At 41.0% G+C, this 27,465-nt stretch overlaps 3 protein-coding genes, 2 long non-coding RNA genes and 2 other non-coding genes across 9 annotated transcripts; 4 read left to right on the top strand and 3 right to left on the bottom strand.

Annotated features, from left to right (window-relative positions):
• Positions 1 to 2,661: 2,661 nt before the first annotated feature.
• LOC115129588 (uncharacterized) lies at positions 2,662 to 6,673 on the bottom strand. The gene is made up of 3 exons (XR_010463964.1): positions 6,585 to 6,673; positions 4,789 to 4,968; positions 2,662 to 2,763 (listed from the first exon to the last, which is right to left on the bottom strand). It is a non-coding gene; the product is annotated as an uncharacterized LOC115129588 (long non-coding RNA).
• LOC115129587 (regulator of nonsense transcripts 3B-like) lies at positions 5,823 to 10,515 on the top strand. The gene is made up of 10 exons (XM_029660117.2): positions 5,823 to 6,097; positions 6,418 to 6,524; positions 6,605 to 6,711; positions 7,686 to 7,784; positions 7,883 to 7,993; positions 8,135 to 8,178; positions 8,281 to 8,469; positions 8,581 to 8,726; positions 8,819 to 9,137; positions 9,345 to 10,515. The coding sequence occupies exons 1-10, from the start codon at positions 5,984 to 5,986 to the stop codon at positions 9,453 to 9,455; spliced, it is 1,347 nt and encodes a 448-aa protein (XP_029515977.1). The 5' UTR covers positions 5,823 to 5,983; the 3' UTR covers positions 9,456 to 10,515.
• A 168-nt stretch (positions 10,516 to 10,683) lies between these two features.
• On the top strand, positions 10,684 to 12,539 carry LOC115129589 (large ribosomal subunit protein eL39). Its single transcript, XM_029660118.2, has 3 exons — positions 10,684 to 10,792; positions 11,160 to 11,263; positions 12,329 to 12,539. Exons 1-3 carry the CDS (start codon positions 10,790 to 10,792, stop codon positions 12,375 to 12,377), a joined length of 156 nt encoding a protein of 51 aa, XP_029515978.1. The 5' UTR covers positions 10,684 to 10,789; the 3' UTR covers positions 12,378 to 12,539.
• LOC135571853 (small nucleolar RNA SNORA69) lies at positions 11,357 to 11,446 on the top strand. Its single transcript, XR_010464002.1, has one exon. It is a non-coding gene; the product is annotated as a small nucleolar RNA SNORA69 (small nucleolar RNA).
• A 3,079-nt stretch (positions 12,540 to 15,618) lies between the features above and the next one.
• On the bottom strand, positions 15,619 to 15,690 carry trnaq-uug (transfer RNA glutamine (anticodon UUG)). The gene has a single exon. It is a non-coding gene; the product is annotated as a tRNA-Gln (tRNA).
• A 1,990-nt stretch (positions 15,691 to 17,680) lies between these two features.
• On the top strand, positions 17,681 to 19,526 carry LOC115129949 (uncharacterized). Its single transcript, XR_003863707.2, has 2 exons — positions 17,681 to 17,743; positions 17,993 to 19,526. It is a non-coding gene; the product is annotated as an uncharacterized LOC115129949 (long non-coding RNA).
• Positions 19,527 to 20,621: 1,095 nt separating this feature from the next.
• pttg1 (PTTG1 regulator of sister chromatid separation, securin) lies at positions 20,622 to 22,196 on the bottom strand. Of its 3 annotated transcripts, none has more exons than XM_029660746.2 (6): positions 22,091 to 22,196; positions 21,619 to 21,703; positions 21,274 to 21,416; positions 21,106 to 21,187; positions 20,858 to 21,019; positions 20,622 to 20,778 (listed from the first exon to the last, which is right to left on the bottom strand). In XM_029660746.2, the coding sequence occupies exons 2-6, from the start codon at positions 21,698 to 21,700 to the stop codon at positions 20,693 to 20,695; spliced, it is 555 nt and encodes a 184-aa protein (XP_029516606.2). In that variant the 5' UTR covers positions 21,701 to 21,703; positions 22,091 to 22,196; the 3' UTR covers positions 20,622 to 20,692. The 3 variants fall into 3 exon arrangements, with proteins under 3 accessions (XP_029516606.2, XP_029516605.2, XP_029516607.2); XM_029660745.2 differs by having other exon boundaries at positions 22,055 to 22,153; XM_029660747.2 differs by having other exon boundaries at positions 22,041 to 22,127.
• Between the last annotated feature and the right edge of the window lie 5,269 nt (positions 22,197 to 27,465).

The raw sequence follows: 27,465 nt of genomic DNA, 5'->3' as shown, positions 1-27,465 counted from the left end.
AACACTTTGTTTTTGCATTATTTAAACCAAATTGAACATGTTTCATTATTTACTTGAGGCTAAATTGATTTTATTGATGTATTATATTAAGTTAAAATACGTGTTCATTCAGTATTGTTGTAATTGTCATTATTAGAAATACAAATGTAATTTAAAAAAGTTTTTTTTTTAAATTATAAATCGGCCGATTAATCAGTATCGGCTTTTGGGGGGGGGGGTCAACCAATAATCGGTATCGGTGTTGAAAAATCATAATCGGTCGACCTCTAGTTATTACTGCATTGTTGCAACTAGAAGCACAAGCATTTCGCCTACACTCGCATTAACATCTGCTAACCATGTGTATATGTGACAAATAAAATTTGATTTGATCATTTTTGGATTCAAGGCGGTCCCAGGGGCTCATCTGGATTAAGTTAAATAGTGAGTTATCCCACTCTGTTGTCCGAACAACCCCTTTGGTACAGCCTCTCCCATAGGTTGTTTGGCAAACCATTACGAAACAAAAGAGAAATTTGGGTTATGGATGTAACCTTGGTTCTCTGAGGAGAGTAATGGTCGCCAAGCTTTCATATTGTTCCTCCACCTCCATGGGGTTTGAGTTTAGTAATAGACTAGCATGTCCATTCACATTGTGTAAAGGGGAATGAGTTCCCATAGGTCGTTTGGTGGTCCGTTACTCTACGCAGAGAACTAAGGTTACATCTGTAACCCAACATTTTGTATCTCCTTATGTCCGCTGTTAGATCATTCCTGGGGTACCAATCCCAAAACTACTAATATCTCGATATGTAGGTTACATATGGACATTGCACAAAAGTTTCCCATCTTGAATGCAGTTACATTTATCAACTCAAAATCGATGAGTGCGTTGATGTTAAAAAGACAAAACAAATATATTGTGCTTATAAAAAGGTTAGTATGCCTACACTTACCTAGCATAATAAAAAAAATCCCCATCAAAATCCATCTGCTAGAGATATCATAATTTTTTGCATTGGATGCGTCTCGATAATGTAATGACCAAAAAAAGTGTTAAACAAATCTAAATATATTGTACATTTGAGATTCTTCAAAGTATCCACCCTTTGCCTTGATGATGACAGCTTTGCAGTCTTGGCACTCTCTCAATCAGTTTCATGAGCTAGTCACCTGGAATGCATTTCAATGAACAGGTGTCCCTTCTTAAAAACTCATTTGTGGAATTTCTTTCCTTCTTAATGCATTTGAGCTAATCAGTTGTGTTGTGACAAGGTAGGGTTAGTACACAGAATATAGCCCTATTTGGTAAAAGACCAAGTCCATATTATGGCAAGAACAGCTCAAATAAGCAAAGAGAAATGACAGTCCATCATTACTTCAAGACATGAAGGTCAGTCAATCCAGAAAATGTAAAAATTGTGCAGTCTTAAAAACCATCAAGCGCTATGATGAAACTGGCTCTCATGAGGACCGCCACAGGAAGGGAAGACCCAGAGTCTTCTGAAGAGGACAAGTTCATAAGAGTTACCAGCTTCAGAAATCGGCAATTAACTGCACCGCAGATTGCAGCCCAAATAAATTCTTCACAGAGTTCAAGTAACAGACAAATCTCAACATCAACTGTTGGAGACTGCGTGAATCAGGAGAATGTGTGAATCAGGCCTTCATGGTCGAATTGCTGCAAAGAAACCACTTCTAAAAGACACCAATAAGAAGTGACTTGCTTGGGCCAAGAAACACGAGCAATGGACATTAGACCGATGGAAATCTGTAATTTGGTCTGATGAGTCCAAATTTGAGATTTTTGGTTCCAACCGCTGTGTCTTTGTGAGACGCCAAGTAGGTGAACGGATGATCTCAGCATGTGTAGTTCCCACCGTGAAGCATGGAGGAGGTGTGATGGTTCTTTGATGGTGACACTGTCAGTGATTTATTTAGAATTCCAAGGCACACTTAACCAGCATGGCTACCACAGCATTCTGCAGTGATCTGGTTTGCACTTAGTGGGACTGTCAATTGTTTTTCAACAGGACAATGACCCAAAACACACTTCCAGGCTGTGTAAGGACTATTTGAACAAGAAGGGGAGTGATGGAGTGCTGCATCAGATGACCTGGCCTCCACTTTCACGTGACCTCAACCCAAATTAGATGGTTTGGGATGGGTTGGACCGCAGAGTGAAGTAAAAGCAGCCAACAAGTGCTCAGCATATGTGGGAACTCCTTCAAGACTGTTGGAAAAGCATTCCAGGTAACTACCTCATGAAGCTGGTTGAGAGAATCCCAAAAGTGTGCAAAGCCGGCAAAGGGTGGCTACTTAGAAGAATCTAAAATCTCAAATATATTTAGATTTGTTTAACACTTTTTGGGGGGGTACTACATCATTCCATATGTATTATTTCATAGTTTTGATGTCTTCACTATTATTCTACATTGTAGAAAATAGGAAAAATAAAAACCCTTGAATGAGTTGGTGTCCAAACTTTTGACTGGTACTGTATATACACATCATTGGTTCAGACAGACATAACATGTTATGATTATCAGTGAATAGGAGTAATTCCTTGGGAGTAATAGATAAATTACAATTGCCTATTGAATACACTGAACTGTAAACCCAATTAGTTTTTTTTTCATCAGGTTTTCAACATAATGAGTAGTAACTAGACAAAGAAAATGATTAATTCAGACAATACAGAACTTTATTAATGTACAACAAATTAAAACAGATTATAATTCCATTCGTAGGTGAGATCTGGGATTGGTGGATGTTCTCAAATCCCTGTAAAGAAGAAATAGTTAGTTAGGCCTAAGCAATGGCTGACTGGTGGTCAATTGTAATAACGTTACAGTACTAAATTACTGCATTGACGTTTGAATTAATCGCTTAGCTATTTACATTTTACATTTACATTTAAGTCATTTAGCAGACGCTCTTATCCAGAGCGACTTACAAATTGGTGCTTTCACCTTATGACATCCAGTGGAACAGCCACTTTACAATAGTGCATCTAGGTCTTTTAAGGGGGTGAGAAGGATTACTTTATCCTATCCTAGGTATTCCTTAAAGAGGTGGGGTTTCAGGTGTCTCCGGAAGGTGGTGATTGACTCCGCTGTCCTGCACCAACTTTACCTTCGATTTGTAATACAAATCCACTCCTGACACTCTTGGCTACTCCTACCCCGGTCAACAGCTCTGCACCCCCAACAGCAACTCGCCCAAGCCTTCCCCATTTCTCCTTCTCCCAAATCCATTCAGCTGATGTTCTGAAAGAGCTGCAAAATCTGGACCCCTACAAATCAGCCGGGCTAGACAATCTGGACCCTTTCTATCTAAAATTATCTGCCGAAATTGTTGCCACCCCTATTACTAGCCTGTTCAACCTCTCTTTCTGAGATTCCCAAAGATTGGAAAGCAGCTGTGGTCATCCCCCTCTTCAAAGGGGGGGACACTCTTGACCCAAACTGCTACAGACCTATATCTATCCTACCATGCCTTTCTAAGATCTTCGAAAGCCAAGTCAACAAACAGATTACCGACCATTTCGAATCTCACCATACCTTCTCTGCTATGCAATCTGGTTTCAGAGCTGGTCATGGGTGCACCTCAGCCACGCTCAAGGTCCTAAACTATCCGTTTTGTCACCAAAGCCCCATATACTACCCACCATTGCGACCTGTACGCTCTCGTTGGCTGGCCCTCGCTTCATACTCGTCGCCAAACCCACTGGCTCCATGTCATCTACAAGACCCTGCTAGGTAAAGTCCCCCCTTATCTCAGCTCGCTGGTCACCATAGCATCTCCCACCTGTAGCACACGCTCCAGCAGGTATATCTCTCTAGTCACCCCCAAAACCAATTCTTTCTTCGGCCGCCTCTCCTTCCAGTTCTCTGCTGCCAATGACTGGAACGAACTACAAAAATCTCTGAAACTGGAAACACTTATCTCCCTCACTAGCTTTAAGCACCAACTGTCAGAGCAGCTCACAGATTACTGCACCTGTACATAGCCCACCTATAATTTAGCCCAAACAACTACCTCTTTCCCAACTGTATTTAATTAATTTATTTATTTTGCTCCTTTGCAGCCCATTATTTTTATTTCTACTTTGCACATTCTTCCATTGCAAAACTACCATTCCAGTGTTTTACTTGCTATATTGTATTTACTTTGCCACTATGGCCTTTTTTGCCTTTACCTCCCTTCTCACCTCATTGTTCACATTGTATATAGACTTGTTTATACTGTATTATTGACTGTATGTTTGTTTTACTCCATGTGTAACTCTGTGTTGTTGTATCTGTCGAACTGCTTTGCTTTATCTTGGCCAGGTCGCAATTGTAAATGAGAACTTGTTCTCAACTTGCCTACCTGGTTAAATAAAGGTAAAATAAAATTAAAATAAAACACTCGTCTGTCTCTCTCCATCAGATACCACTGGTATGGAACCCTGGCGATTCTCTTTTCCTAAGCAAAGGTTAAGGATAATAAGTGTTAACGCAGCTAATTTACTACTAGTATACAAAACTAGTTAATGGTATAACTTCAACCAGTTGAAAAATGAATATTTAGCTAGCTACTGCATTCATTCATAACATTGGTTATCCGGCTTTTTCACTTGCGGGATCGTCTGAGATCAGCCACCCGGACAGCTGATGAGACTGTGGGTTTGCACAATGAAGAATTTCTGTGCAAACTGCCAGAAACCGTCTCAGGGAAGCTTATCTGCGTGCTCATTGCCCTCACCAGGGTCTTGACCTGACTGCAGTTCGGCGTCGCAATTGACTTCAGTGGGCAAATGCTCACCTTCGATGGTCACTGGCACGCTGGAGAAGTGTGCTCTTCATGGATGAATCCCAGTTTCAACTGTACTGGGGAGATGGCAGAGCGTGTATGGCGTCGTGTGGGCGAGCGGTTTGTTGATGTCAACGTTGTGAACAGAGTGCCCCCTTGTGGCGGTGGGGTTATGGCGTGGGCAGGCATAAGCTACGGATAACAAACACAATTGCATTTTATCGCTGGCAAATTGAATACACAGAGATACCGTGACGAGATCCTGAGGCCCATTGTCATGCCATTCATCCGCCTCCATCACCTCGTGCTTCATGCATGATAATGCATGGCCCCATGTCACAAGGATCTGTACACAATTCCTGGAATCTGAAAATGTCCCAGTTCTTCCTTGGCCTGCATACTCACCAGACATGTTACCCATTAAGCCTGTTTGGGATGTTCTGAATCGACATGTACCACAGTTTGTTCCTGTTAATATCCAACAACTACACAGCCATTGAAGAGGAGTGGGACAACATGATTACAGGCCTCAACCAACAGCCTGATCTCTACTCTATGTGAAGGAGATGTGTCAAGTTGCATAAGGAAAATGGTGGTCACACCATATATTGACTGGTTTTCTGATCCACGTCCCTTATTTTTAAGGTATCTGTGACCAACATATGCATATCTGTATTGCCAGTCATGTGAAATCCATAGAGTAGGGCTTAATGAATTTATTTCAATTGACTGATTTTCATTACATGAAATTGTTGCATGTTGCGTTCATATTATTGTTCAGTGTACTTACACCTACACTGCTGTTATTTACTTGGTACTTTGCATCCTCTGTCTTACATTATATGTAAATATTTGTGGCCAAAGTAAACCACATTGTTGCCTATCGACCCCCTTTTCTTAAATTTAGATTTTAAACCTAACCACACTGATAATTTAAGGTTAGGCAAACAAGCGAATTTTTGTTTTCAGAAAATGTTTACGATATAGCCAATTTTGACTTTGTTGCTGTGGTAACTAGTGGACACCACCCCACACCATCACTGACGCAACACACTTTCAAGTGTCGCAGAACGTCTCTCCTAGCAGCAAATCAACAAGCAGTTTTTGTTGTTGACCGATAGAAACCGAGCTAGCAGCAAGTTAGCAATCAAGCAATTAAAAAAAGTTTATACAGGTCTGCAGATTGCTTGAAGTTTATGGCATAAATATGAAAGACGGAAGGGAAAATACTCGTCAGAGGGAGAAAAGGATGGAGATAAAATGCGAAAACATTGAAAAAATGGAGAAGCCAAAGCAGGAGAAGAAAGAAGTAATGACGAAGGTACCGTTACGCGGGCTATTGTAGTTGGCTCGCTAAACCAAAATGGCTAGCTACACGGATTTAATCTGGCAAGCTACTCCTGTATTGCTGGCTAGCTAGTAGATCAGGTGTAATTAGCCTGTAATTGAACTTCGTTAGCTAGTTATCTTTTGAATGTTGCCTATTGAAGAGTAACGTTAACCGATATGTCTAAGTTAGTAAACCTGTTATAGTCAGCTAAACTAGCTAGTTACCGTTAACCAACGCTTAGAGGCTGAATCTGCTATTTTAACTATCTGGCTTGGATATTATCTTGATAAGTTAACATTTGAGTGCCACAGATCATTATCCGACGTCTGCCTCCAAGCATAACCAAGGAGGAACTGGAGGAGGAATTGCAGCCACTTCCAGAAGTGGACTACTTAGAATTTTTCTCCAATGACAGCAGGTGCGTATAGTCTGAACGATTGTCAATCAGAATCACATATTTGGTACCCTGGTTACTTACTTCGTTTTTCTTCTATACAGCATGTACCCCCATGTCTTCGCCAGAGCATACATCAACTTCAAGATTCAGGAAGATATTGTACTTTTCAGAGACCGGTTTGATGGATATGTGTTCGTTGATAATGGAGGTGTGATTCATTTAATTTCAATAAGCTATTGACATCTAAGTGTTGAGCATTAAACCAACATTGATTTTCCTGGTTATTAAACAACTAATTGGCTGACGTCTGTTAAATTATTTGAATTCCGTTTTGTTTTTTTGTGAGCCCAACGTAGCGTTTCTCTAGAGAGAAGTCAAATAATTCATGAGACAAATTGTCAAACTATTTGGGACACTGGGTGGAAGGGAGTTGTAGTTTTCATCAGCAAATATTCAACCTAGCTCAGCGCAGAAATGCGGTAATTTATTACAATGACCATAATCCATTGCGCCTGTTTCCCCCCCCGTTCAGACGGTGACAGATATCCTTACACCTGCTACGTTAGATAAACACAGACCGGACAGTTCGTGAAAGCACGTCTAATCTACTTTAAAGCACTTGTAAAATGATTTCGTCAGACAGCTCTGCAGCATACTTACAGGCAAGCCTAGCTAAATAGGATGACTAAAGACAGTACAGTAAGTGGAGCACAGACAGAGATTAGATGGTCGGGGCTGGCTGCTTCTGCTTGAGCTGAGATGAGATGATGACTTTAAGGAATTAAAAATAATAGTCATAAAATAAAAACTAAATAATATACACAACCTAAATCTTTTTATTATTTCCTACTTTTCTATTCATGTCTACCCAATGTGGACCTGACAGACAATGGAATATTTTCAATGTTTTGACAACTTAATGTTAATTGTTTTTGTCTTTGGAACTCTCAATTTGAAAGATTTAAAATAATTGAATTTCACAATGCATTTAATGTCATAAAATGTTTGTTTTTTTAAATCAAAATGGAAAACCGTGATTCTTTAAAATAATTTAACCGAACCAACCTCAAAGCACTAATAGCTTAGAACTAATAACAACCACGCAATATTAGCCTAGGCTATTGCAGCAGCTTCTGATTGCCTTGTGCGTTAATTAATGCTGTGGCTTATTTTGTTTAACAGGGCAGGAGTATCCAGCCATTGTTGAATTTGCTCCTTTTCAAAAGATTGCCAAAAGAAGGAGTAAGAAAAAGGATGCTAAAAGTGGAACAATAGATGAAGGTGAGAATGTTACATGAGGCATTTTATGGTTGGTTGCAATTGCACACCATTTAGATCCTCTAGCTCGAAAGTCCCACTGAGACACTTTGTTCTTTTAGATGCTGATTACAAGAAATTCCTGGAGATTTATAATGGGGATGATGAAAAGTTTACATCCACCCCTGAGGCTCTACTGGAGGAAATAGAGGCTAAAACAAAGGAACTAGTAGGTATGTAAACATATTTTCTGGTTACATTTGGTTGACATCCAAGCCAGTTGAAACACTCTAGATGCGTGTCAATGTGAAATCAAGTAGTGTTCCCTGTGAAAGGGATATTTCAGTATTTCATGATTTTTACCCCCCCCCCAGCTAAGAAAATGACTCCCCTCTTGGACTTCTTAAAGAACAAACAGGTATGTGTAGCCTGTAGGAAATAATTATATATTTTAGCTGTGTTCTTGCATGATATGAGGCTGGATAGACTATTCATATGGCTTTTATCTGCTGATGGTCAGAGAATCCGTGAGGAAAAGAAAGAGGAAAGGAGGAGACGAGAACTCGAACGTAAGCGCCTGAGGGACGAGGAACGTCGGAAGTGGAGGGAGGAGGACAGGAGAAAGCGCAAAGAAGCAGAGAAGTTCAAGAAAGGAGACAAACCTTCTGAGAAGGATAAAGACCAAGCGAAGGAGGTGCCAAAAATCAAGGTATGGAAAGGAGAAGAAATCCTGTCAAACTACTTGACTGTATAATACAGGTGATCCCGAAGAATAACAGACTGCTCTTTTCATGTTTATCTGTTTTCTTTCCCTGTTCAGCTCTTGAGAAAACCAGACAGAGGAGATGATGTGGAGAAGTTAAAGAAACCTGAGAAGGACAAGATGAAAGACGACAGAGCTCCAGGGTGTCCTGATATGACGAAACGCCAAAACTTCGAAACCAGGGGGGACAGGGTATCACGGAAGTGAGGGGTCATCACCATTAATTTCTTTAATGTGACCGGTCTTTTAACATAAAGGCTTACATTGTATTCATGTAAATGTTCTTGTCTTTCAGAGCTGATGAAGATGGACACAAAGATTTCAGAGAGCGGGACAGAAACCGTGAACGAGACAAAGAGAGGGAGCGGCGTCAGAAAGAGAAGGAGCGCATCAGACACCAAGACGAGGATAGGCGAAGGAGGAGGGAAAGGCACGATGGAGAGAACTCCTACAGAAAGCGAGAGGAAGAAGGGAAAAGGGAGAAAGAAGATTGTGTCTGGGAAAAGAGAAGGTGCGAGAATGCCGGGGACTCCGCAAGCCATACTGATAAGCCTAAAAAGTCAGAAGAAACCCTGAGGGAGGAGAAAGCTAAAAGAGATTGTTTAAGAAACAAGGTAATAACTTCAGTCTTTCTTAGTGTATAGTCAAATAAGCATTTTTCCTAATCAATCAATTCCTTGGGTTAATTGGGATATTCTATTACATTTGTTCCCTTTTCTCCTGATTTCCTATGTTGATCTGATCACATTCCTTCATAGTTTTGTGTATTTTTTTTTTAGTCTCTTAATTAATCACAGCGATTTCGTTCCCTTGTGCATCAGGATCGGCCTGCCATTCAGCTATACCAGCCAGGTGCCAGGAACCGAGGAGGAGAATCTCATGCTGGGGAGCGAAAGTCAGAGCGAGACCAAGAGAAGGGAGTTGAAGGATAAAAAAATGACCACAAATAAAGAATGATCAAACGATTGAGAGGAATCTGCTCTGAGCCAAGCAAACGGGTACCAGAGAGGCTGTTGCAGTAGTGCTTCTCCTGCAGAGCCACATCCCGTCCTCCCACTCCCAACCAGAGGACGGGATGTGACCACGGTGTCCCCCCTAGTGCCTGAAGGTGTCCCTCTTTTAATTTTGTTTATGGAGAAAAGCAATGGAAAGTTGGCGCTTTAATGTTTGCAGGAGTTTGGCTATGGGGCGGCAGGTAGCCTAGGGGTTAGAGCGTTGGACTTGTAACCGAAAGGTTGTAAGATTGAATCCCAGAGCTGACAAGGTAGAAATCTGTTGTTCTGACCCTGAACAAGGCAGTTAACCCACTGTTCCTAGGCAGTCATTGAAAATAAGATTTTGTTCTTAACTGACTTGCCTAGTTAAATAAAGGTAAACTAAAATGAGACCAAGCCAACCCTCTAGGACCACATGAATTTAAAGTGGCCTTACTACAGTATTTGTACACAGTCTGATACACAGTTGTGAAGCACAGTTCTTATATTGAATAGGCTTTCACCCTCATTAGTTGTTCATACGTTTAAACAAAAAAATCACACAATATGTTATTTAATTTATCAACAGTGTAGGAGTCTACTGGTTTAAATATATCCTGTTGCTTCTTTCAAAAACTAGGCATAGGTTTGTACACAAAGACATTTGTTTTCTATTTCCCCAACAAGTCCTTAATACTCTGTACAGGTAAAAACAATATTAAGTTATGTTATTTCACTCATTCAACAATTCAGGGGAATTAAAAAGCCATTTAATTTATAAATATAGAACTGTGAGCTATGCCTTGACTTGAGGCTGCACGCAACCCCTAATGGGTGACAATTAAGTTGTGGCCTTCTACGTCGTACGCATATACATCTTCATACATAAACAATGCTACAGTAACATTCTAATTGGAATAAGCATATATATATTTATACTCTTAATTTGTTTCATGATTGATGTAGCCTCGCTAAACAAGAGTTACAAATGAGCACAATAAAGAAAATATTGTTCTAAGTTGTGTATGGTATTTATTCAACATTCCAGATTGGTTTTTATGACAAACTACTGTAAATACAATTTGAGAGAACCATTAACTAATACATTTTTACAAGTGGTACAGAAGCGTCATGTTAATGCAATGCGGGAGTGGTCCACTTGATGACGCTGTGTGCGCGTAGCGCAAGACTTTTCTACACTTTGCTTGGTTGGGATTGCTTACATCACCAACGCTTCCCCTCCTTCTTTCTCTTCGGCCTCCGCCATTGGGGTGTAAAGGACTGCGGACAAAATGGTAAAGTAAAATCTTATAACATCCTTGTCTACATGAGCGAAATTGTTTATTGTTCATGGCATTTACAGAAATTGTTTTTAACGGCAACACCGAAAGCCGTTATATTGTCTTCAATACCAGTATTGAATTCATAAAAAGTAACGTTTTAGTAGCGTGTGGCCGTGTTGTCGATCAAATTTACTTTACTTCAAGTACACTTCCTGCCGTCAAGACTTTTCTGCCTATAGTAATCTAGCTGTAACTGAAGTGCAACGAGTTAGTTGGCAGGTTTACCTAACATAAGTGCAGCATGCCATGAAGGAAATGTAGGTTTGCATGTGATGTATGTTACCCTAGTTAACTAACAGCTCCATCCTCTTAATTTCAGTCGTCCCACAAGACTTTCAGGATCAAGCGCTTTCTCGCCAAGAAACAGAAGCAGAACAGGCCCATCCCACAGTGGATCAGAATGAAGACTGGCAACAAGATCAGGTATGTGTGTAGCTACATTCCTAGCATCCCGCTATCATGTACAACGCATAAAATGGTCTGTTAACTAGTGCTGATTGGATCCTCTGACCATCTAAAGCAGGTCTGCAATTACAGTACTCCAATCAGTGGGTGTGCTGTCATTAATCCTGCTGAGAGTAACATTCTGCTTTGGAGTTCACACTTGGTCACATCACCAGTGATGAGGATTCTCTTTAGTAATGACAGTGCAATTACAACTACAGTATCATAGTTGCCTGACGGGGCTTAAAGCTGCGACCGTTTGATTTGAGTTACAGTTCAACACCATTTTTTGTTCGCAATTTGTTATTTATTTATTCAAACAGCGGTGTGTATGCAACAATGTATGCAGGCCAGGTATTCAAAGTTTGGTTTGAAGTCTTGGTTGAATATTTGTAAAGTGCAATTCAGTCATGCGCTGTTTGAATACATTTCTAAAGCCAGTATTCTTTTCATTTGGCGCCAGTAGCTTTCAGTTGGTACTGGCCCGATGTTGCCACTAGCAAAATGTACCTTTTAATGTCAAGCCCTGCAAAGGCATGTTACTTTAAAATATGTCTAGTCGTTATTAGCCTGGTTCCATGGAATGCAGGTACATTATGGGACACTGGTCAAGTCATTATTGCCCCAAAATTGGTGTGCCCAAATCACGTGCTGGTGCCATCAACTGGGAAAAGTTAATCTAGCACATTGACCGAGGAAATGATGTTCCTATCAAATAATATGTTTGAATGTCTTTTTGCCTTGTTGGGGCTTATTTCTGCTGTGCCTCATTTACTTGCTTTTGAGCATATGGAATAAATGGCATTTGGTTTATTTGCTTTACCAGTCAAATGCAGTGTCGTCTGGTTTTGTGAAACGACTTTAATTGGATTTATGCATCTGCTCAGACAAATTGTAAAGAAACAATATGGTGTTTACAACTAAACAAGCCTAAATACAAACGGTCTACTATGGTCCTTGACTGGATTTCAATCTATTGCCACCATGGAGATTGCTTGTGTTGTATTATCAGTCTGCGTTATTCCTGGTTTCACTGTGTTCCAGGTACAACTCCAAGAGGAGACACTGGAGGAGGACCAAGCTGGGCTTGTAAATATACAGGTCTTCAGATCTCCAGCGTTCACAGCATCTTCACCTGCCAAGGCCACCACCTGCTAGAACCTTGAGAGGAAAGCCACACTATCTTGAACGGCAGTCTTTTTGTACAAATACTCTGGTTATGCGCGTGTTTAACAATAAAAGATTTGCGAAACGAGATGTGGTTGAGTTTGTCTAACCTCAATTCGTCCTTTACTCTGGAAATGCTTTTTTAATGCTTCCAGTGCAAGCAAGTGTCTCTTATCCCCAAGGTTTGCCAGCCATGCATCATACTGGTGTTACCTACTTTATGACATTGTTGACATTAGTGCAACGCTCTACATTTGATGACAAGAAGGCATCCCACTCAAGTAAGGGTCATTGGGAATTGGCTAAATTACTAACTAGGCACCCTGTCCGTGTAATTTGTTGACGATTCAGGGGGGGGGGGGGGGCAGATGTGTTCATGTTCAATCCAAAGGAACCAAAATGTAATCGAAGCGAAGATTAGTGTTCTGTTTTTATATAATCCTATCAAATGACCATAACACCCTAAGAACAATTGTTAATTTTTTGTGCATTATCACATGTAATTTGTTGCATGATCTGTAAACCGGTATAGACTAATGGTGAAATATTTATGGGCCCTTCCTAACAATGCAGAAAAATAACGCAAGGAATAAATATACAATGAGTAATGACGACTTCGCTATATACTCAGGGTACTGGGTTGATTTGCAGGAATACAAGGTAATTGAGGTATCCATGCACATTTTAGGTAGGTGTAAAGTGACTAGGCAACAGAATAGATGAGCAGTACCTGCACCGTATGTGATTTGTCAAGAGTTGGTGCAGATGGTTCTGTAGCTAAATAACTATTTAGCGGTCTTATGGCTTGAGTAGAAGTTGCTCAGGGTTCCGTTGGGTCCAGATTTGGTGCATCAGTACTGCGTTCTGTGCGGTAGAGAGAACAGCCTGATATGGGTAGTTGAAGTCTGACAATTTTTAGGGCCTTCCTCTGACACTGCCTGTGCCAGAGAGCTTGGCCCCAGTAATGTACTGGGCAGCATGCACAACACTTAAGTGCCTTGCGGTCGGATGCCAAGGAGTTGCCATATCAAGCAGTGGATAGTCAAGATGCTCTCGGTGGTGCAGCTGTTGAACTTTGAGGGCCCATGCCAAATCTTTTCAGCCTCCTGGGGAAGAGGCGTGTAAGGCCCTTTTCACGATGGTTTGTGTGTTTTTAAATTATAAACTGGTTAGTTCGAGCCCTGAATGCTGTGGTATATCAGACCATATGATTTGTTTCTAATGACTAATTGTCTAATTACTTTGGTAACCAGTAAATAGCAATAGAGCTCTGGATTTTATGGTATACAGTGTATAGACAATATACTATGGCTAAGGGCTATATCCAGGCACTCCTCGTTGTGTCCTGATTTACAACAGCCCTTAGCCATAATATATTGGACATATACCACACTGCATCGGGCCTTATCTAACGTCTCTAGTTCTGTAGCACTTGCTTACACGACCTGCAGAAAATGTCAAAATTAGGCTTTCAAGAAAGCTTATACAAAATCAGCATAACTCATTTTTGATCAAAGAGCACACTTGTGCATGCCGTCAATAAAAGTTTTATTTAATGAAATAACATTTTTAAATACAATTAACACATTTGTTGTGTGCAAGAAACGGTTCCACTGCTGTGCTGCCCATAATCAGATTGGTTATTCACCAATTATAAACTGGTTGGTTCAAGCCCTGAAAGCTGCAGACCGTATACCATGACAACGTTTAGTTTTACTGGTCTAATTACATTCGTAACCAGTTTATAATAGCAGTAAGGCACATTGGGGGGTTTGTGATATATGACCAATATACCACGGCTAAGGGCTGTGTCCGAGTACTCAGTGTTGCGTCCTGTGTAAGAACAGCCCTTAGCCATGGTATATTTGCCATATACCACACCCCTCGGGCCTTATTGCTTAAGTGGCTTAGCATACTATGCGTAAAAGCGCAAATGCGTGAAAGTCTACAAGCTATGATCAATGTGACTCGTGATAAAGACACTTGATTTTGCGTGAAAAAAGTACCTTTGTGTGGCCATCTGACCTTTAACTTTTGTTCACAAAAGACAAGGATGGGGGAAAATAACTCCTTAGATGACCATCTGCCATTCCTCCGAGTCCGATCTAAGTAGACTGGATCGTCTCTCTCATCACTTAATTATGACTTGGGCACTAGCGTGGCAATGTTGTTATTAGGGTTTTGCAAACGCACCCTACCGTGCGCATCTTCCCAAGTGCTAAGAAGCTCCATCTCCTCTGCGGCGTTGCCCTTCAGATGATTTCATAGTTTCCATCTACAACAGACACCATCCGTGCGTGCTGCACGGGGTCCAGAGCCCAATCATTCAAGCAACTTCCCTTATTAAAGACGCATTGGAACATCTTGACAACAGAACACAAATCCACCGGACGAGTTGTTCAATAGTAAGTCTTTCAAGTGTCTTACGCAGAGCGAGCCTCTCTGCTCCACGGACAGCTCTGAGATGCGTTACTGCTGGTCTCACACACCTCTGGCTGTCTCTGCTACCTTGATCTTCCTGTCGAAGCATAATTAGCCGTACAGGCAGGGAATGCCCGCACACCCACTCTTGTCCATTATCATTATTAGTTGATTCAGATCCAAACTCCAATGCGCATCCGCCTGGTAAGGATTGGAAATGTGTCGCAGAGTTGTATGCTGTCGTCTTACTGATGGCACTGTTATACACGTTGCTTGACTTACAGTTGAAGTCGGAACTTTACATAAACTTAGGTTGGAGTCATAACTAGCTTTTCAACCACTCCACAAATTTCTTGTTAACAAACTATAGTTTTGGCAAGTCGGTTAGGATATCTACTTTGTGCATAACACAAGTAATTTTTCCAACAATTGTTTAGTCAGACTATTTCACTTAGAATTCACTGTATCACAATTCCAGTGGGTCAGAAGTGTACATACACTAAGTTGACTGTGCCTTCAAAGTTGACAGGAGAGGAGTATGTCACTGCATAATGAAGGTAGGTCCTATCGACATTTGAACTCGGATCGCAGGATTCAGAGTCCTGAGTGCTAACCATTACAACATAGAACTCTATACCGAGTAATTACTGAAGTGTTCAGATTTTACTGTCATTTGTTCACGGGATGAATAGCTGGAGATGAGATGATTGGTAGGCCATGTGAATAATTCAGCACAAAATCTAGGAAGGTTCTACCGAGACTTGAACTCGGATCACTGGATTCAAAGTCCAGAGTGCTAACCATTACATCATAGAACCGCATTCTAAATTAACTTGGGAATTGTACAGAAAAATATTCCTGCGTTTTAATTTGCAAATGTCGACTGTCATTCCTTCACGTGTTGTAAATACTTCCAACTGACAACAATCTTTGGACAGCTATATTCAAGTTCCACGAGGGAGAGTAATTCACATGATAGGTCCTACCAAGATTTGAACTCGGATTGCATGAATCAGAGTCCTGAGGGATAACCTTTACAACATAGAACCTTGTACTGAATACTCTGTGATGGGTTAAGATTTGACTCTCCTTGGTTAACCAGAAAAACACAGAAAATATTTTCTGGTTAGAACCGGTATCAACTGGTCTACCCTACCATGTAACAACTTGGAAATCTGCATATTTCCAACACAATTGATGTGATGAGGGAGAAAAGTTATTTGGGGGGCAGCAAGTTTTCAATTAAACATTTTGGAAAATTCCCGAAAAGATGTCATGGCTTTAGAAGTTTCTGATAGGCTAATTTACATAATTTGAGTCAATTGGAGGTGTACCTGTGGATGTATTTCAAGGCCTACCTTCAAACGCAGTGCCTCTTTGCTTGACATCATGGGGAAATCAAAAGAAATCAGCCAAGACCTCAGGAAAATTGTTGTTGACCTCCACAAGTCTGGTCCATCCTTGGGAGCAATTTCCAAATGCCCAAAGGTACCAGGTTCATATGTGCAAACAATAGTACGCACGTATAAACACCATGGGACCAAACAGCCATCATTACCGCTCAGGAAGGAGATGCGTTCTGTCTCCTAGAGATGAACGTATTTTGGTGCGAAAAGTGCAAATCAATCCCAGAATAACAGCAAAGGACCTTGTGAAGATGCTGGAGGAAACAGGTACAAAAGTATCTATATCTAAAGTAAACCAAGTCCTATATCGATATAACCTGAAAGGCCACCCAGCAAGAAAGAAGCCACTGCTCCAAAATGGCCATAAAAAAGCCAGACTACAGTTTGCAACTGTACATGGGGACAAAGATGGTACTTTTTGGAGAAATGTCCTCTGGTCTGACGAAACAAAAATAGAACTGTTCGGCCATAATGACCATTGTTATGTTTGGAGGAAATAGGGGGACGCTTGCAAGCCAAAGAACACCATCCCAACCATGAAGCACGGGGATGGCAGCATCATGTTGTGGGGGTGCTTTGCTGCAGGTGCACTTCACAAAATAGATGGCATGTGGCAAAATGGCTTAAAGACAACAAAGTCCAGGTATTGGAGTGGCCATCACAAAGCCCTGACCTCAATCCCATATAACATTTGTGGGCAGAACTGAGAAAGTGTGTGCGGGCAAGGAGGCCTACAAACCTGACTCAGTTACAGCAGCTCTGTCAAGGAGGAATGGGCCAAAATTCACCCAATTTATTGTGGGAAGCTTGTGGAAAGCTACCCAAAATGTTTGACTCAAGTTAAACAATTTAAAGGCAATCCTACCAAATATGTGTATGTAAACATCTGAACCACTGGGAATGTGATGAAATAAATAAAAGCTGAAATAATTATGTTATTCTGACATTTCACATTCTTTAAATAAAGTGGTGATCCTAACTGACCTAAAACAGGGAATTTTACTAGGAGTAAATGTCAGGAATTGTGAAAAACTGAGTTTAAATGTATTTGGCTGAGGTGTATGTAAACTTCCGACTTCTACTGTATATATGGGGCATACAACAATCTCATCTCTGTAGATTTTGCTGCAAAGAGACAATAGATAATTTATTCTGGTATTGCCCCTATGTAGCTTGTTTCTGGTCACATGTTCAGGAATGGTTTAAAAAAGAAAATATTCACAACATACTTGAAATTAACCTAATTAATCCCATGACCGGAAAAAACATTTTCTATTATATGGCTCTAAAACTTTTACTGAATGATCTATCAATGCATTTACAGCAAATATTGAAATAATAAAGGGTCTCAATGAATGATGTGCAGTGTCACATGTTTATTGTAAATTGTCACATGACCAGAGCTATTTACTTCCTGGTTGCACCATGAGAAGAGGATGGCTGCATCAAAGCTCCCAAACAACAGGTTAGTAAAGTATGTTAACATAAAGATAGGACAAAGATTTTTGGTACACATCATCTTTAAGGTGTCTAGTATTGATATATTGCATTTGCAATTACTCAACTTTGTTCAGTGTGGTCATAGAATGTGTAAACATGTTGACGGCAACAGTAGTGACCGGGGGGGATAACACAGTGCATCTTGGTATACACATAGTTATACACATACCATGTTATTGTTTTACCTAACTTTCTACTCTGTTCTTTCTTTTAGTTTCACTTTGAGTCATGTTCTGGATATGTTTAATCTAGGTGACCGCCCAGACAAGGCATGCAACATTGCAGTTATCCCTCAAAATGAGAAAGATGCTGTCCTGAGTGGTTGTGATAGCGATGGGTCAGATATGGACTATGGACAGGCCATTTGCCAGCCAGGCTGTTGAATGCATATGCTGAACCTATACAAACTAATCATGACAGGAACAACATTATCAGTGATTATGACCCACCCCCTCCTTTGTTGATAATGGACTTCTACCAGCCAGAGGGTACAGTCAGAAGAGCCAAGGGCCTCTACAAGCCATAGGGGTCAGCCAGAAGAGCCAAGAGAAAAGTTGCGGGTGGTCAAAAATAAAGATTGAGTGTTCAAACGATCAAAGAGGCCTGCCACCGATGTGATTCCAAAACACATAGTATTCAGCCCAAAAATGCAAAAGTTTGGCACGAAACCACTGAGCCATGGAAGGAGATCTTTACTGGCCGCTACTGTTGAAGATCAGGCAAGATATAACAAAGCTTCTGGCCAATCAACACGATGCACCGGTTCAGGAGAAGCCGTCATTGTGACAAACGTACTACCTATGCATGTGAGAAATGCAAAGCGCCACTGCCTATTGAGGGCTTCAAGATATACCATGGATAGTAGAAAAGGAGATGAGAACGAATGAAAAAAGGGCTGAAAAAGACAATAAAAGAAAAATAGAAAAGTTGATAAAGGGTGAGGAGAAGCAGAACAACAGACTAGGAAGAAAATAAAAGTTGACGATCAAGACAATCAAAATGACTGAAATGTTTTTGGAAAAGGTCAATTGATTCAAGACATACTGTATGACAGTAGATATACCAGGACTGACTGATCATAGTTCAAAACAGTGATGCACAAACTAATCTTGCACTTGGTTCTGAAGCCTACCTCTACATATATATATATATATATATATAAAAGCACTTATTGTGCAGTGGCACTTTTTAAATATATATATTGTATTTTGTTCAGTGTAGGCCTCTACTTGAATGCATATTCTACATATTCTACTCTATCCTAAATGTTACCTTTATGTTCAGTGGGAATAAATCACAAGACTGCTATACAGTTGTTAGTGAATGTTGCACTAAAATGTCACAATGACAATGAATATTGCACTAATGTACAAATTCAAATGTTACAATAAAGTTACAATATAAAGTTACAATATTAATATTAATGTTTCAATATATGTTGCACTAAAGTAACAATGTTGAAATGCGTTTTTTTGTCTTTGCTCTCAGTATTCATATCGTGTTGTATAAGGGTTTTTGATGTGTAAAATAGTCACACTTGAATGTGACGGAGCATTCTAGAGGCAATGCTGGGGACTGCCAGTGACAGAGTATTAAATGTGTTAATAACTGGGTTGGGATTTATAAGATCTTTGATAACTGCATAGGAGAAATATGTTAATTTAGTATATGTGACAATTGTGACCGACCATAAAATAATTTCATTCAAATTTAATAAAATTGATTACTTCAAAGGGTTACTAATGACACTTGATTTGGAGATTTATTTCTGGGGAAAATTCTGGTTTAAATGGGTTAACAATACAAATAGAAGCGTTGGGTGATTTGGAAAGCCATAGTCGGTCAATCAATATACTCGTAAAGGTTTCTCTTTAGCACACAATCTGGGGATACAATACAATTGTAAGGTTCAAAAATTGTAAATCACAGCACAATTGAAAAATACATGGCACATGGAAACCTAAAGATGGTCTATGGTGATAGGTGTGATGGGCTGAGGGTTATGATTAAATATATTTTGTTTGGAAATGTATTATGACTGCTTTATATAAAGTACCATGTATATGCACAATATACACTACCATTCAAAAGTGTGGGGTCACTTACATTTTTGAATAAGAACATTTGTTTATTACAATCCCTGATCAGTAGAGTGTAGGAAATTACTATTGTAGCTGGAAACAGCTGCTTTTGAATGGAAAATCTAGATCATTGTACATAGGCCCATTATCAGCAACCATCACTACTGTGTGCCAATGGCATGTTGTGTTAGCTAACCCAAGTTTATTTTTAAATGCTAATTAGAAAACCCTTTTGCAATTGTTGGCACAGCTGAAACCTTGTGCTAATTAAAGCAATTAAACTGGCCTTTCGACTAGTTGGTGTCTGGAGGTCATTTGTGAGTTTGATTACAGGCTCAAAATGGCCAGAAAAGACCATTCTGAAACCCGTCAGTTGATTCTAGTTCTGAGACATTAAGACTATTCCATGCGATAAATTGCCAAGAAACTGAAGAGCTTGTACAACGCTTTGCATAGATTATGCTAGATCATGTACTTGGTATAGTCCACACCTAACATAAACTTGTGTTAATAGTGTAGTCTACATGAAATACCTTAGCTTGGCCCCAGTTCTGTTCACAGTCTTGCCAACTCATGGTTATTGGGGCGTCAGTGACCATAGTTAGCAAAACCGCAGCACAGACAAGTCTTGGACCAGGTAAAGAATTCCCGAAAGTACTGCTCACACATCCTAAATGATACACCTTGCAATAATCCCAAAATAAGTGTCAGATTTGCATCAGCCAATGCAACACATATGAAATTAAAAATCAGTAAAACTAGTCAGGATTTCATAAACAAACTTTATTGATAAAAAAGAAACAGTAGGTGAAAAACTGAACAAAGCAATAGACTCAGTATTCATCCATCTCTGGGGGCAGGTCAATGGTCAGCTTGTTGATAGTTTGAAGGAATGCATCCAATTCCATAGCACAATTGTCTGAGGAAAATAAAAGAAAGAAACTGAAATGACAAACTGACAATTCCAGTTTAATTGAACCCCAAATCCTGAAACGAACCTGAGCGTGGTAGGTTCTTCAACGGAGAAATACATGTGTATGTCTCAAGCACTTCAAAGTCCTCTTCAGGCAGAGATGGCATTTCTGGGAGACGTACCAGTCCAGGAAGCACAAGATGACTCAGGCAAACCACATCCTCTGGGATGACATAGTTCTCAAACTCTAGAACCACAAAGTTAAAAAAGTTAGTGGGTGGTCATCAGAAAGGTGGCAGGATATAAAAGGGTAAAACACCAGAGTTAACTTACCAAGTGGGTCATAGGGGATAAACCTCTCAATATCTGGGTATTCTTCTACTTTGGTCTGAGGGAAGGTTTTAACTTTTGTTTCCTGAAAAGAGAAAAATCATGATTACTATACAGATCTAGGCACACATCACCTAGCAAAAATAATTTGTCAAATTGTGAGCTTATGACCTGTGTCTCAAGGAGTTTGTTCTTCTCTTGTCCATTTACAGCTGGCATTGATGGGATCTTGTTCACTGCCCCCAAAGCCTTACGACCAGACTGTAAAGGAGCATGAAACTTTTTTCCAGTTACAGGAGTCTTCAAGAGGTTCTCTGTAAGCATATATTTTAAGTGGTAAATAGGTTGAGCAAAGTATACACTTAATAACAATCAGGGACAATCGTTTACATTTGTCTCAGATGGTAACAGAAGTGCATGTGTTCTCATGGTGGTTTAAACACCCAATGTAGCCTTGATTATGAAACAGACATAAACGAAGGTAAATAATTGACAATTGTAAGAAGGGCAGAGTACCTGGAACAGATTGCAACCGCTGGCGCATCTTCAGGGCAGGTGTATGGAGGGTTGCATTTCTCTCAGTGAAGATTGAAGCCATTTCCTGTTTGGGCAAGTGGTAATTAGTAAAATCCTGTTAGCTAGCTAAACAGACATTCCAGACAATTTGCTACCTAGGATAGTCATTATCAACTATCAGGGAGTCCAAATACGCTTGAGGTTTATGACAACCCGAGAGTAACGTTATTGAGGACAGCGTCCAAGTTCGATCAGATCATCTTTGGTTTGGTTGGTGGAAGGCATGACTAGTTAGCAGCCTTTTTACTCCAGGGAGGCCTGTATAACGTTACAGATATCCCGCTGCTAGCTAGCGGGGATGGCTTTTGTCATTCAAAAGCGAGAGCAAGATATTTACATTGCTAATAAATGTGCAAACTTACTGTCAATTACTCACCGTTTGGTAGCTAGGGGTCATATGAGTGCAGCTTACCGTTCTCTTGTCCGGTATCTTTGGGCTTGCCCGTTTGTTTTGTTTTGGATAAGCGGAAATGTCTTCGCGGCTTCCTTTTTAAACTGCGCCTCTCGTCATCCCATTGGTGTACGTGCGCACCGGGGGAGCCAATCGCACAGGAGCTGTAAACATGGAATTAATGGGATGTCTCTTCTCTCTGCTTGAGATGATAATATGGCTTTTGTGTAACAGTTACCTCCCAAATGAAAACAGAAACAGACAAACATACATACGTGTGACCAATATTTATATTACGCTTGTTCTGAAGAAGTAGCATCAATTGGGATCAGAAGCTATATTATAGTTTAGGTCTATGATCATAAAGCTATAAACTCAATCACAACAGGCGAAGGCTATCAATCAAAATGGTTTGGCTACAGTCAGACATTTTCAAAAACGTTTCAACAAGACTGGTAATATAACAATTTCATGACAATGACCAGGGCACTACAATAGTAGATTTGCATCCAACTCTACCACAAACAATATATTAAATGTTTTTCTGTGTGCATATAACAATTTTCACTTATATAAAACAGCCATGATATTATCACTGATGCAAAAAATATTTTCACAGTTTTTTTATCTGTTTTCCCCTTCATATGTCATAATCCTCCTGGTATAAAGTTGAGCATTCGGTGGAATGGCTACTGGCCTTCATGAAAATGCCACGAATTTTAGAAAAATGACAAGTATTTTATGGTATTTTACTGGTCCAGCCGCTCCAGCCAACCCAGAAGGTTCCAATGAAGGAAAATAGGGGAGAGAACCTATTAGGATGAATGGCATTTTTGAGTTGTGCAAACATTAATTCATCAGTTTAACATAGTTTATACTGATATGCCCACCCTTTAAAAAAAGTTTATATTTCAATTAATTATCTTGCAGTTCTGTAAAAAAAAATATCGGAGGACAGGTAGGAACATTCTCTCGTGTATGTATGTCTGTTGTACTATGCAGTTTCCATTACCGTTCTCTTGGCAGCGGGATATTATGTTGGCAGCACGATCCCGGATGATTTTTTCTAAAAAAATAAGAGTCCTATTATAAAGAAATACATGCTACATTTTGGGAATATAAATGGTTGTACTCTAGTGCAGTACAAGTGTTTTTCACAGCATTGAAGCCACCTTTAAATAGTAACTTTCACGAAGAAGAAACATATTCGAAAAACATATGTTTTAGGCTTAGTTACAGTGAAACACGTCAATTCTAGTTTTCATTTTGACAGTTCGTTGCAAAAGTGATTATATGTTGGTTTTATAGTACTAACTAAATCGACCTCTTTTTGTCCCTAGCGGTTCAACTCTACCATTGAAATCGTGATGTAGAGAGAGCCTCGACATCATCTCAAAGGAGGGGTTCGGTATGAAATACCTACACTTCCTTCTAGATGTGCTGGGTGGTACCAACTCAAGGTATTTGGCGATGGTATTGGTCTTTGGAGTGTACCAATATAATCTGCATGATGCTTCCTTGACTAGACTACTGATTGATGTTACACAAAATTCAAAAGGCACACGACCAGTTTCAACGTTTTTGCTTGCTCGTTTCATACACATCTATGTGCTTTACCGAAGAAATGAAACATGTAGGCTATGAGGATTTTATGTTTATATTCATAGCTACATCCATCGTAACAAGAAATAGATATTGATATAGATGACGGTGGTCATGTCAACTCGGATTTTTTCTTAACCGCTATGACTAATTGGTTGCACAGACATACTGATCCGCTAAAACAGTTGCCTCATAGTAGAGTGAATGCGGGTCCCGACAGAGATCATTGCAGCACATTCGGAATATTTCATGCTGCGGGCGGACAGAAATACAATTTTGTGATAAATTGTTTTTGTTGAACCGCAGGTTATTTGTAAACAGTCATATTTCTGCGTTGTATGTGTTAGCCTACGTAATTGTATTAAAAGCACACTTTTGTCGCATTATTCACACTCTCAGAATTCGCTGTTTCAAGATATGATAACTAAATGGGACAACCACATATCTCAGTCATAGTGGTACATTCTTCCTCAATAAGGTAGAGATCAGTAAGGTCAGAGCTACTAAGGAGGGGAAAAAGTCAAGTGCTAGTGTTAGTTCAGGATTATGATTTTTTTGGGGGGTAGGGGTGGGAAGGCCAAGATACCAGAGGTGTCAGAACGGGAGTGCTCGGAGTGCCTCGGGTTGGGGTGTAAGAGTTGGAGTAAAGCCTGAAGGTAGGGAGAGGCAGTTCCTCTTGTTGCTCCTTAGGCAAGTACCATGGTCTTACGAGTTTTGACTGGAAGCCAGTGGAGTGTGCAGAGGAGCGGGGTGACATGGGAGAACTTGGGAAGGTTGAACACCAGGCAGGCTGTGGCGTTCTAGATAAATTGTGGGGGTTTGATGGCACCAGCAGGGAGCCCAGCCAACAGCAAATTGCAGTAATCCAGATATGAGATGACAAGTGCCTGGATTAGGACGTGCGCCGCTTCCTGTGTATGGTAGGGTCGTACTCTATGGATGTTGAAGTGAATGAACTTGCAAGAGCGAGTTACTGCGTTGATGTTTGCAGATAACAGCAGGGTGTTGTCCAGGGTCACGCCAAGGTTCTTTGAACTATGGGAGGGGGATGCCATGGAGTTGTCAACCGTGATGGAGAGGTCAGGGAGCAGACAAGCCTTCCTAAGGAGGAAGAGGAGCTCCATCTTGTCGAGGTTGAGCTTGAGGTGGTGGGCCGACACGCAAGCTGAGATATCTGCCAGGCACGTAGAGATGCGTGTCGCCACTTGGGTGTCAGAACGGGGGAAGGAGAAAAGTAGTTGAGTGTCATCCGCATAGCAATGATAGGAGAGATCATGTGAGGATATAACGGAGCAGAGTGACTTGGAGAGGGCTTAGAGAGGAGAGGGCTTGGAACCGAGCCCTCAGGGACACCAGTAGTGAGAGTACGTGGTGCAGACACAGATCCTCTCCATGTCATCTTGTAGGAGCGGCCTGCCAGGTAGGATGCAATCCAAGTGTACAGCCATGAGAGGGTGGAGGGGAGGATCTGATGGATCACAGTGTTGAAGGCTGCGGATACATCTAGGAGGACAGAGGAGAGAGAACACATCTAGGAGAACAGAGGAGAGAGACTCAGTATTGGCAGTATTGGCAGTGCGGAGAGCCTCCATGACACAGAGAAGAGCAGGCTCGGTTGAGTGACAGATCTTGAAGCCTGACTGGTTAGGGTCAAGAAAATAGTTCTGAGAAAGATAGCAAGAGAGTTTGGTCAGAGGGTTTGGCTCAAGGGTTTTGAAAAAGAAAAGAAAGAAGGGTTACCGGTCTGTAGTTTTTGATGTCAGAGGAATCGAGTTGGTTTCTTGAGGAAGGGAGTGAATCGGATAATTTTGAAGTCAGTGGCGACGCCAGTGGTCAAGGACGAGTTAATGAGGGAAGTGAGGAATGGGACAAGGTCTCCAGAGATGATCTGGAGAAGGGAGGAGGCAATGGGGTCGAGCGGGCAGATTGTGGGGCGGCCAGGTGTCACTAGTCGCAAGATTTAATCTGGAGAGAGGTCAAGGCGTCGGGGAGTTCCGTGTGAGTGGGACACATGGACTCAATAGGCTGAGTGAATGAGGATGTTGTCAACCTTCTTTTCAAAGTTGTAGATAAAGTCATCCGCATAAAGGGATGAGGGGGGGGGTTGAAAGATTAAGGAGGGAGGAGAAGGTGGAAAATAGTTTCCATTGGTTAGAGTGATAGAAAGTGGCTTTAGCAGTGGATACAGAGGAAGATAGGGTAGAGAGGAAGGAGTGAAAGGATGATAGGTTCTCCGGAAGTTTCGTTTTCCTCCATTTTCACTCAACTGCCCGCAGCCCTGTTCTGTAAACTCACAATGAGTCCCTCAGCCACAGAGCAGGAGGGGAGGGCTGAGCCGGCCGGGAAGAAAGGGGACAGTGCGAGTCATAGGATACGTAAAGGGAGAAGAGTAGGGTCGAAGAGGCAGAATCAGGAGACAGGAGGGAGAGATGATAGGATAGAAGAGGAAAGAGTAGTAGGAGATACAGAGCGAAGATTGCAACGGTGCGTGACCATCTGGGTAGGGGCTGAGTGGCTAGGGTTGGAGGAAAGCGGCACAGAAAAGGAAACAAAGTAGGGGGGTTGCAGTGAGATTAGTAGGCAAACAGCCTCTAGTAAAGATGAGGTCAAGCGTGTTGCCTGCCTTGTGAGTGGGAGGGGACTAGGAAAGGGTGGGGTGAAAAGAGGCAAGGAGGGGAAAGAGAGAGTTGGAAAGAAAGGAATCGAAGGCAGGCGTCGGGAGGTTGAAGTCGGCAAGTACGAAGAGCGGTGAGCCATCAAGGGGTCAAGCTCATTGTGGAACTCTAAGGACACCTGGTGGGCGATTGATGACAACAATGTTAAGCTTGAGTGGCCAAGTGACAAGTGACAGCATGGAATTCAAATGAGGAGATTGACAGGTGAGAGAGGGAGAAAATCTCAATTTAGGAGAAATGTGCCACCACCGCGACGACACCGCGACGACCACCGTCACAATGAGCTGGTCGTCACGACCAGATGCTTTCGGACTATGAGAGAACATTTTGGGGCCAAAAAGTCAAGGGACTGAGATAAACTCACCGTTCTTGACTGCAGATCAGTAGTTCCGAACACTGCCAGAGACCAGGAATTCCACATGGGTTGTGCATGCAGGGTACACTTAATTAGAAGGGTTGCAGCCAAGGGGTGGAGAGCATCTGTAAAGCCTACAGGAAGAGGAGTGAACTGAGACACACATAGTTGCCAAAGCTACAAAAGAGCAAAATGAGATCATTTGAAAATAACTATCTAAAATGCTCAAGTGAGAGAGTGATGCGGAGCCTACCTCTCCTTCCTTTCGTCGAATAACTTTTTAAAGGTAAATCGCAACCCCAATTTCAGCCTTTGCCCAACTCCTTCAAAAAAAATCCTTTTAGGTGAGAAGGTACTCCCAATCCCACTTTTACATCAGAAAAAAATAAAAATAATTCACTATAAGCCAATATGTAGTTCATATACAGCGATTTGCGTTGTGGCATATGGAATGGTGTAGTAAAAGGCCATCAACACTCCATATTGTTCAGTGTCCCAACACTCCGTATTGTTCAGTGTCCCATGAAATTACACCATACATATAGATTCTACAGACCCTACTGGCTACTCCCAACCCCACTTTCACATCAGCATAAGGAATAGTTCTTTTTTTAATTTTTTACTTTAAGCCCATATTGTCTACAATTCAGTCTAAACATACGTCCCCCCCATACATTTCTTCTTGCATTTGCTTATAAACACAATACAAATCGACATTGAATAAAATGTTATCTATTTTTAATGTTATCCACCTTGCAATGTTT

This window comes from Oncorhynchus nerka, linkage group LG5, assembly GCF_034236695.1.
Source record: "Oncorhynchus nerka isolate Pitt River linkage group LG5, Oner_Uvic_2.0, whole genome shotgun sequence".
Classification (NCBI taxonomy): domain Eukaryota; kingdom Metazoa; phylum Chordata; class Actinopteri; order Salmoniformes; family Salmonidae; genus Oncorhynchus; species Oncorhynchus nerka.
The sequence above is the reverse complement of the archived record's forward strand: the minus strand, read 5'-3'. Positions and strand labels throughout refer to the sequence as shown.